This window comes from Cyberlindnera jadinii (genome assembly GCF_001661405.1).
Source record: "Cyberlindnera jadinii NRRL Y-1542 unplaced genomic scaffold CYBJAscaffold_17, whole genome shotgun sequence".
Classification (NCBI taxonomy): domain Eukaryota; kingdom Fungi; phylum Ascomycota; class Saccharomycetes; order Phaffomycetales; family Wickerhamomycetaceae; genus Williopsis; species Williopsis jadinii.
Genome location: NW_017963668.1, coordinates 168,196 through 178,213, shown reverse-complemented (window position 1 = coordinate 178,213; position 10,018 = coordinate 168,196). Strand labels below are relative to the sequence as shown.

At 47.6% G+C, this 10,018-nt stretch overlaps 3 protein-coding genes and 1 non-coding gene across 4 annotated transcripts; 1 reads left to right on the top strand and 3 right to left on the bottom strand.

The window, feature by feature from the left end:
- Positions 1-179: 179 nt before the first annotated feature.
- CYBJADRAFT_131648 (methylmalonate-semialdehyde dehydrogenase) lies at positions 180-1,766 on the bottom strand (the record flags this gene model as incomplete). The annotated part of the gene is made up of 1 exon (XM_020213007.1): positions 180-1,766. The coding sequence occupies one exon, from the start codon at positions 1,764-1,766 to the stop codon at positions 180-182; it is 1,587 nt and encodes a 528-aa protein (XP_020068468.1).
- A 1,133-nt stretch (positions 1,767-2,899) lies between these two features.
- Positions 2,900-5,320, bottom strand: ERB1 (ribosome biogenesis protein ERB1; the record flags this gene model as incomplete). Its single annotated transcript, XM_020216941.1, has 2 exons — positions 2,900-5,235; positions 5,278-5,320. The coding sequence occupies 2 exons, from the start codon at positions 5,318-5,320 to the stop codon at positions 2,900-2,902; spliced, it is 2,379 nt and encodes a 792-aa protein (XP_020068467.1).
- A 215-nt stretch (positions 5,321-5,535) lies between these two features.
- CYBJADRAFT_t141 lies at positions 5,536-5,609 on the top strand. The gene has a single exon. It is a non-coding gene; the product is annotated as a tRNA-Ile (tRNA).
- Positions 5,610-6,122: 513 nt separating this feature from the next.
- Positions 6,123-9,745, bottom strand: CYBJADRAFT_186743 (ARM repeat-containing protein). Its single transcript, XM_020217229.1, has one exon. The coding sequence runs from the start codon at positions 9,633-9,635 to the stop codon at positions 6,489-6,491; it is 3,147 nt and encodes a 1,048-aa protein (XP_020068466.1). The 5' UTR covers positions 9,636-9,745; the 3' UTR covers positions 6,123-6,488.
- Between the last annotated feature and the right edge of the window lie 273 nt (positions 9,746-10,018).

Genomic DNA, 10,018 nt, shown 5'->3' with positions numbered 1-10,018 from the left:
CGGGCAGCGCAGCGCAAGTTCATTGCATAGGGAACAAGAGATGCGGTATACCACCAGATGATGGTTGAGGTGTCGTCTTGGAGCCCGATGGACGGTCAGGTGTCCCCCTGATACTACAGCGAGGTGTTAAAAACCTTTAATCTTCATTCAATTCATAACTATGGCAAATTGCTGCGAAGTTATGGGTGGTGCTCCATGTTCTTCCAGCTGGTGGTGATGGTCTTTGGGTGGGTGAGGAACTTGAAGGCAGTTGGACCGTAGAAGTGGAGGTCACCCAAGAAGGAGTTCTTGTTGGAGGTGAAACCGAAGGCGGCGTGTGGGATTGGGACGGAAACGTTGACACCGACCTGGTTGACGTTGATCTCCTTAGTGAACTTGTTGGCAGCTGGACCGGACTGGGTGAAGACAGCAACGGAGTTACCGAACTCGTTCTTGTTGATGTAGTCAATGGTGTACTCCATGGTTGGGACCTCGACGATGGTGAAGATAGGACCGAAAAGTTCCTCATCGACACATCTCATACCCTTCTTGACACCCTTAAGGACGGTTGGGCCGATGAAGTAACCGTTCTTGAACTCCTCACCAGATGGCTTGTTCAAACGACCATCGACGAGCACCTCGGCACCCTTGGCCTCAGCATCGGCAATGACAGCCTCAATTCTCTCGAGAGATTGCTTAGAGACGACTGGACCGAAGTCACCATCTTCGAAACCTGGAGCAGCCTTCAATTGCTTGACGGTCTCGACGATATCTGGAATCATCTCACGGGCCTCACCGACGAGGAAGAGGATATCAGTGGAGAGACAGACCTGACCAGTGGAGGAGAAAGCACCACTGACAACACCCTTGAGGACAGCATCCTTGTCGGCATCTGGCAAGACGACAACGTGGTTCTTAGCACCCAAGTTACATTGGACACGCTTCTGGTGCTTGGTAGCTGTTTGGTGCACGTACTTACCAGCGTTGTTACCACCAACGAAAGTGACAGCAGCGATACGTGGGTCGGAGGCCAACTTGGTGACAGTTGGAGCCTTACCGTGGATGATGTTGATGACACCGTCTGGGACACCAGCCTCCTTGGCGATCTCAGCGAGGAGGGCACCAGTACCTGGACAGAACTCGGATGGCTTGATGACAGTGGTGTTACCAGTGGCAATGATGTAAGGGATGGTCCACAATGGAATCATCACTGGGAAGTTGAATGGCATGATGGAGCCGACAACACCAATTGGCTCTCTGACTGTCTTGGTCTCCATATCGGTGGAAACTTCCAAACCAACCATCTCGGTCTCCTTCAAGACGTTACAAGCGTGTTCAGCACATTGAATGCCACGGTAGACATCGGCAATGGCAGCAGACCAGGCCTTACCCTGCTCAAAGACAATGGTAGCAGCCAATTCGTTGGTCTTGGCCTTCAGCAACTCAACGTACTTGAAAGTGAGCTCCATACGCTTGATGACACTCAACTTCTTGAAAGACTGGAAAGCCTTCTCAGCAGCGTCGATGGCCTCGTCCATCTCCGCCTCGGTGGACTGTGGGACCTTGGCAATGACAACGTCGGTGGCTGGGTCGTAGACGTCGAACCACTCCTTGGAGTCGGACTTCACAGCCTGACCGTTGATGTAGGAGGCGGTGAAGTAAGGCTCGAAGCCTGGCTTAGCATGGGCAGTTGGAACTGCTGGAAGAGCAATCTTGGAGAGAGATCTGACACAGAGCTTAAGCTGCGTGCGTGGGATCTTGTTAAGAGAAGTACGGATGGAAAGCATTGTGCGATAGTAGTATCTTTCGACTGGCTGGACCTGGGGAACAAGAAAAAGAGCACATCAACGGAGGGACTTCAGCCACAAGCAAAGGGCGGATCTGGTGCCTTTTTTATACACGTCCCAGGCCGGCTCCACCACCTCTGCGCTCTGCGCCCTGGTCTCTCCGTACGCTCTGTAACTCATGTACCCCAGAGCCCCCAATTGATGACCACACACCAAGCACACCAAGCACCTGTGTGTAAAATACCTCCATCGGTCCACCAGGATACGGAAACAAGCTCAAAAAAAAGAAAAACATCTGCTGTTTCCGACATGTCGATACTCGAAACCCGTCTCGAGAGGTGAATACCAAAGGGCCTAAGTTCGGATGATTACGTAAACGCGGGGTCGCTCGTTGGGTGGTCCCGTTTAGTGGGGGGGGGGCAGGGCCCCCATCGTCGTTGGTGTTGTTTTGAAGGGGGAACTCCCAATGTTTAAGGGCTCTACATAACAACGTGAGCCAAGCTGATTGGCTCTATCCATCTATTGAAACATCAGTTCGAGTGCTCCGTTGGAGGGTGTGAAACTTTCCATCCAAAAACCGATGAGCGAAATAGCCAAAGGAACTGAAAAAAAAAATGTTCTTAACTCCAGGATGCTGTGCCTCGCGCGTCAGTCTCTGCGTGAACGGTTTTTCCAGGAGAGTTTGATCCGATTAACGGCGACATGCGATTCCCACCATGGCGAGAGAGAGGAGCGACCCAGTTGATCAGATCCCTGCCTGCGAGCTCTCGCTGAAGCATAAGCCGATCTCGTCTACCATGTGGTTATTTCACTCAGCGTGTTGTCAAGGACACTGCAAGAAGGAGGCCAGTCGTGCTATGGGAGGTGCGTGTCCTGTTTTGAAACACATGGAGTGTATCGTGTGTATCTTCCGGGTTGCGGAGGTGTGTAATAAGCACCAGGTGCTGGATCCACTGAGCGACGAGAGGTAAACGTCAGACCACGTCGTTTCTCAACAATGAGCGCCTTTGCTCCATAGGTGCGGACTCCACGAGTTTCATGGCTACATATCTGGGGGACAGAGTTTTACGAAAGAGACATGCTATGTATAATCATACATCACAAGATATGTACATACCTGGGGGGAATGTCAATCACGTTGTCCACAACTTGGCAACACCATCAGCGCCACTACTGAAGACCCATGCCTCCTTTGGATGCCAGACGGCATCCAGGACACCAAGGCTGGAGTTGATCTTATGGCCAGTGAGCTTCTTCAGTGGCACAAGCAATGGGTTAGTCATGAGATCATCATAAACAGTCGCGTGGAACACATGGATCGACCCGTCGTCGGAAGCTGAGCAGAACAGTGGTAAGGACTTGTGGAACTGTACTTGACGGACAGCCTTGTCGTGGTATCTGAGGGTCTTGTATGGCGTAGAACCGGTATCCAGATCGTGCCATAGCACACGCTTATCATAAGATGATGCGATCAGATGGTCACCTCTTGGATGGATGTCGATCTTGCTCAACCAACGAGCACCTGGAAGTAGCTTCTTCGTAAGGACTTGCTGGGACAGATCGTAGATCTTGATGTATCTCTGAGAACAGACAAAGATCTGTGGACGGAATGGATGGAACTTGACATCAGAGATGATACCTTTGGATTTCTTGAATGGTGACTGCGAAGAATGCTTTGAGATTTGATGGATCAAAACAGCAGTGTTACCAGAATCTGGAGACACGGTGACGAAGTAATCACCCTTTCTGTGCCATGACATGGACTTGACGGTCTTACGGCATTGTATTTGCAAAACAACACCTTCACCAACAAGCCTATCAGTTGGTTTGACCCATTGGGCGTACTCGGCTTTCTTTACAACTGGTTCATCGTCATCGGCATCTGAGTCCTCGTTAACGTTTAGCCCTGTCTTCTTAACGTTCCCGTACTTGTTGAAACCGAACCCACTCTCCAATTTCAAACGACCTTGGTTCTCAATGTCGAATCCAAAGATTGGGGGAGATAGTATATAGACACTTTCACCGGCACACACGGCCAACAAGCCCAATTGTCCATCAGGGTTCCAGGAGACGCACTCCACTCTATCTTCGTCGTCGTCATCTTTGGTTCCCACGATTTGTACGCTATAAACTTGTCTGCCTGTTAACACCTCCCAAATCTTTACAGTACCGTCATCAGATCCGGTTGCTAGCCACAGACCAGATGGATCGACACTCAGAGTTCTAATCTTGCCCTTATGACCAATGTATTCAGTAGAGCATTTGATTGGGAATGGTCTGAGGTCCTTTGGACTTGGTAATTCAGGCACAAGAGATTCTGGGTCGATATCCAACTTGTTACGACGAACACGCGGTGCAAGGTACAGATCCAAAGAACGTTCGAATCTTTCTCTGACGGATTCCTCATAACCTGGAACTTTACGCAGTGAGCCGAACTTTTTAGGGATGAAGTTACGTTCACGATCAATTGGATCAGTGGATTCCCATTGTGCAATCTCCTCTGCTGTTGGGAGGTACTCCTCTGGTGGGTTATATGATTCCTCGTTGGTAGGTGGTGCAACCTTTGGTGCCCTCAAGGTCATGATGTGATCAGCAACGACATCGCTGTTGTCACCCCATAAATCATAACTTTGTTCCTCCACTTGTTCTTCGGTCTTCTCCTTTGGAACGATTCTACCATCTCTAATGGCTCTCACAATCTTCATGATACGCTTAGCCTCGTGCTTCGAAGGAACAAAACGTCTCTTTGGTTCAGGAATCGCTGTAACCGGCATCACTTCTGTTTGCGAGGTGAACCATTCAATAGTTGGCTCGTAAGGGTTGATACTATCGTCAGTCATTCTGTTACTCTCGATCTTTTCGATGAGTTCAATCTCCTCCTGTGTCAAGTTCAAGCTGGAACCTGTGTTTGAATCCAACAATCCGGTCCATCCCTCTGGCAATTCAATACTATCCAGGAGCTGTTCCAAAGCTGAGCCCTTTGCAGGACGCATGATACGCTTACCGTTGATATCATAACCGATATGAGGGAACTCTTCGTACGCACTAAGTGGGATGTTTCCAATGGTGTTGAAGTTCTCAGCATCACTGTCATCAGACTCGTAGACAGGCTCAATCTCGGGCTTGATGATACGCTCTGTACCATCAGAATACTTGGATAGCTTAATTCCATCCTCTTGAGAGCCTTGCGATAGCGAACGGATGTGCAAGTTCTGAAGTCTGTCGGTGAAAGACACTGGCTCTTCAGGCTCATCAAAGTCAACAGATGAAGTTTCCGACTCCTCACCTTCGTCTTCTTCCTCTGCCTCTTCGCCAAGAAGCTTGTTCAGCTCGGCATCGGAGTCCTCTTCTTGCTCCTCAGTTGCCACTTCACCAGCTACCTCCTCGTCATCGGAAGGCTCATCATCGTCAATTAATCCTTCAACAGAGAAATCCTCATCTTCACTCTGCTCTTCCTGCGATTCTTCGGCTGATACATTGGAGATGCTTTCATCTTCAATCTTACGCTTACGTGCTGGTGTGGCAGCACCCTTTTTCACAGATTTGATAGCCATTTAACGTCCGATTAGCAACGCCTTTTGCAATGCTTCAAGGTATATAAACATGGAAAGTTGAAGAGATGATGAGGGCTCGAAATTTTTTTTCCAATTACTTTTATTACGTAAGCGATGAGATATCCTAATTAGGAAACTTTTGTAGGTCAATATTACCCTACCTGACAGTCCATTCTGTGGTCGGGTAACTGTGAACTTTTCCGAACACCAAGTACGGTCCCTTGGCCCAGTTGGTTAAGGCGTGGTGCTAATAACGCCAAGATCAGCAGTTCGATCCTGCTAGGGACCATTTGTTTTTTTTCACTCATTATAGGCCAGAATTATATAATTGCTATAATTCAAGGCCATCAACGCCTAGTTGGAGCTTGTAACATTAGCGAAGTGTATCACTTCTTTCATGGACAGCAAAAATCTTTGGAGTATTTCCACTACAGACCAGTCATCTCAGCAGATGCCAGTGACGATCTGGCAATGCTCTTTGTGCCTGTTTAACCCGTACATAGTTGTATCACCAGTGTTTAAGCTGGAGAGTAGAAATGGTGCAACCGAACAGGTTATAACTCGTCATACATACTCATGTTTTGTTTAAATTCACCGGCTTCCATTAAGCTAAAGAGGATGTGAATTACTAATCACTTGTCACTCATTCGACAAGCACGTCTGAGCCGTTAAAATGTGCTAAGCACGTTCCATTATCAACTAGAACTGTCACCATCATTATCCATCTTCGAAGGCATTGAGACAAAATTCAACATTGTTAATAACTGTTGTCAGAAGCATGTGTCTATACAGTCATCTAAACCTTTCTAGACATCCATAGACCCCATTACAATGCTAGCACCTCCTTCCTACATCAAGATAGTATATCAAAATTCTTATTAATTTAAGCTCTTCTAACGATCATAAACTAGTAAGGTTAAAATCCACAAAACAGTTGAAATCGAAACCCAAAGAGAAATGAAACAGTCAATAAAGATAATGTATGTATATAACCACCAAAACATGACAAAGGACCATCAACCGCAGCAAATGGCTCTCATATATGCACCTCTATCTTTCAAATTTTGCTGCCACGCTCATTTAAAACATAAAGAAAGAAAAGAAAAGAAAATTACCATCAAACAAAAGTTTCAAACTCTTCATCATCTTCTGCAATACTTCAGACTGCTTAGAACTCATCGTCAGATGAGACGTAGGCATCACCCATCTCTTTCTTCTTTTTCATTCTCTCTTTCTTCTTCTTTCTCAACTCCGCAGAAGAAAGTTTGGTCTTCTTCTTGGTAGCGTTGATCTTGTTACCCATAGCATCAAACTTGTCTTCATCGTCCTCCTTCTTCTCCAATCTTGGACCGGAACCTTGACCGGCGACCCAGTTGTGACCAGATGGAGTCATCTTACCGTCAACAACGGCCCAGACTTCCTCAGTCAAGTCCTTAGTGAACTCAGCAGAGTGGGTAATGATGATGATACCACCCTCGAAGGCCTTCAAAGCCTTGGACAAAGCACCAAGAGAATCACGATCCAAATAGTTGGTTGGCTCATCCAAGACGATCAAGTGAGGTCTTTGCCATGTACAAGCAGCCAAGACCAACTTGACCTTTTGACCACCAGACAAACCTCTGATTCTGGAGTGGGAAACCAATTCAGCATCCAAACCCAACATAGAACAGTGGGACTCAATCTCCTTTCTGGTCAAAGCACGGAATTGACCGGAAGCCAAAGCCTCCTTCATATCAACCTCAGCAACCATCTTGGAGTGAGTCTCAACAAGCTCACCTCTTGGCAACCAAGCGTTGTCAACAGACATCATTGGAACCCATCTCTCGTTCTTCATACCAATGTTCTCACCAAGAGTGAAGGAACACTCGTACTCGTAGGTGTTCTTGAATTTTCTTCTACCGTGGATACCAGCAATACGTCTTGGAGTACCCTCGATCTTGAAGATCTTGTTCATGGCTTGCTCATCGTTCTCGTTGATTTGTCTGGAAGCTCTGTCCATGGTTTCTCTGTCCTCACCAGTTTGGAATCTCCATTGGATGTACTCAGATGGAGTCTTGTCCAAGTGGGAATCAATGTGAGCGAAAGCGTGTTGCTTGATGTAAGCGATACGACAGTTCTCGTGGACGTAAACCTCACCGGCAGTTGGAAGCAACTCACCAGTCAAAACGTTAATCAAAGTGGACTTACCAGCACCGTTTGGACCAATGACAGCAATTCTGGAAGAAAGGGAACATTGGAAGTTAATGTCAGAAATTTGTGGCTTGGTGGTACCTGGGTATTGGAAGGTCATGTTGGAAACCTTGACAATAGCCTTTTGCTTGGTCTTAACACCCTCCAAGAAACCTGGCTCTGGGAATCTGAACTCCAAGTCGGAGGCACCCAACTCGTGGTAGGACTTAGCAGATGGGACTCTCTTGACGAACTCAGACAAGTTACCCTTGTACTTTCTCAACTTGAAACCCTCGTAGTGGATAATGTATTGGACAACGTTGTCCAAGAAACCAGAGTCGTGGGAGACAATGATAGAGGTAATACCACAGGTGTTCAAGTAGTTAACCAACCAAGCAACGTTGACGGTATCCAAATGGTTAGTTGGCTCATCCAACAACAAGATATCAGCGTTCTTCAAGACGGCTCTAGCAAGAGCCAATTTCATCTTCCAACCACCAGAAAGGGATTGAATTGGCATGTTGATCATAGCATCAGAGAAACCGAACTCTCTCAACTTGTCCTCAATGGTCTCCTTGGAGACACCGGTAACACCGTCCTCAAAGACGAAGTCAACAACAGAGGTATCAGCGTGAGTACCATCGATATCGTGCTCGACGTAAACGGTACGACATTCCTCTTGAGTTGGGAAACCCTCAACTTGACCGTTAGCGATAGCTCTCATCAAGGTGGACTTACCAGCACCGTTTGGACCACACAAACCATATCTTCTACCACGCTTCAATCTAAGTTGGGTCTTGTTCAACAAGATCTTAGCACCATAAGCCAAGGAGAACTCACAGTTACACAAGTCCTCACCTTCATCATCCTCATCTTCGAAAGATGGTGGTTGTGGAATGTTGTCAATGGCACGCTTTCTCCACTCGTCAATGTCAGCCTTAGCCTCCTTCTCGTGCAAGAAGACGGTCAAGTAGTTGGTCAAGTGCTCGTACCAAGCAGCTTGGTCAATGACACGCTCGTCAATCAAGTCACCGGCAATGTTAGCAGCGTAGTCGAGGACAAGGGCGAATCTTGGGGCAACCTCGATCTTGTTCTCAGACAAGATGTTGGTCAACTCCTTCTTGGTGACTTCCTTGTCACCAGCGGTGGAAACCTCTGGGATGGAGTCATCCTCTGGGATGGCACCAACTCTTCTCAAGGTGTTCAAAGCTCTCAAGGTAACGTCACGAGCTTCTGGGTCAGCAATGGTGGCGAAGTTAGCCTTCAAAGCTGGGAACAACAAGACCATGAAAGGAGCAACAACTTGTGGATCGTCGACAAGCTTACACATGTTGTCAACGATAACGGCAGCCTTACGCTTGATAGCAGTGTCACGCTCAGCCAAACCTCTGGACAACAATGGAACCATGATGGACAAAGTAGCAGTGGTAACCTCAGAGACGAAGGTGGTGGCACCCAAGATGTGAACAGTTTCTGGAACCTCAGTTGGTTTAGCAATACACTCAATCAACTTTGGAATGAACTTTTCAATATCCTTGTTGTGGACAGTGGTGGTGGCAGTGGTGATGGTGGCAGTGGCAGCCTTCTTCACCTCTGGCTTGGTATCCCACATGGCCTCAGAGAGGACTGGGATCAACTCAGGCATTCTAAGGGCAACTTGCTCCTCAGCGTGCTCAACGACAACGGAGATGGCGGCCAAGATGGCAACCTTCTCTTGCCATTTGTTGGTCTCCTCAAGAGCCTTGGTGAAGTGTGGCAAAAGGGCCTTGACAGCTCTTGGGTTGACAGAGCCGGCAATGGCAACAAGGGCCTTAGCAGCCTTCTCTCTAACAGCCTGGTCCTTCTCACCAGCCTTCTTACAGATCTCTGGAACCAAGTCAACAATGAATGGCTCGACAGATGGCGACAAGTTGTTCTCGGATGAGATGTGAACAACAGCCTCCAAGGCGTTGGCAGCAGCCTTCTTGTCGGAGACAGACTTCTTCAACTGCTTGAAGAACTCTTCTGGAACATCGTGTTCAATGATGGAACCGTTCAAGAAGGAGGAGACGTTGGTGGCAGCAACGTCAACCTCATCGGCAGTAGCAACGGACAACTTTTGGAAAAGCTCGTTAAGAACCTCAACGGATTGCTTAGAATCAGCCATTTTTAGTTGGTTGTGTTCTTTGTTTTGATGGAGTTGGCGGTAAGAAGAAAAAGAGAGAGAGAAAAAAGTTGAGGGAAAAATTTTTCTCTTTGTAGTTCAGCAAATTTTTTTTTCTCAGCGATGAGAAGGAAAAACCACAAAAAGAAAATCACAAAAAGAAAAGAAGATCGGTGGTGTTCGGGTGCTTATGTAAGCAAAGAGATAGGATACACAGGGTGAGAAGGAACTGTGCAAACAGCACCCTGTGGGCCCCACTCAGGTGGTCTCACAGCTGTCATCGTCCACTTGAGCTCTCGTCCAATTGGCCTTTGGCCCCCATATAGCACCGCTTGTGTAGACAACGTGCACTGTGAAGAGGACGAGGAAAAAGAAACGAGACAATG

Bases quoted from the DNA above. Each gene is read 5' to 3' on its own strand.
- CYBJADRAFT_186743 (XM_020217229.1), bottom strand. From the start codon at position 9,635: ATGGCTGATTCTAAGCAATCCGTTGAGGTTCTTAACGAGCTTTTCCAA.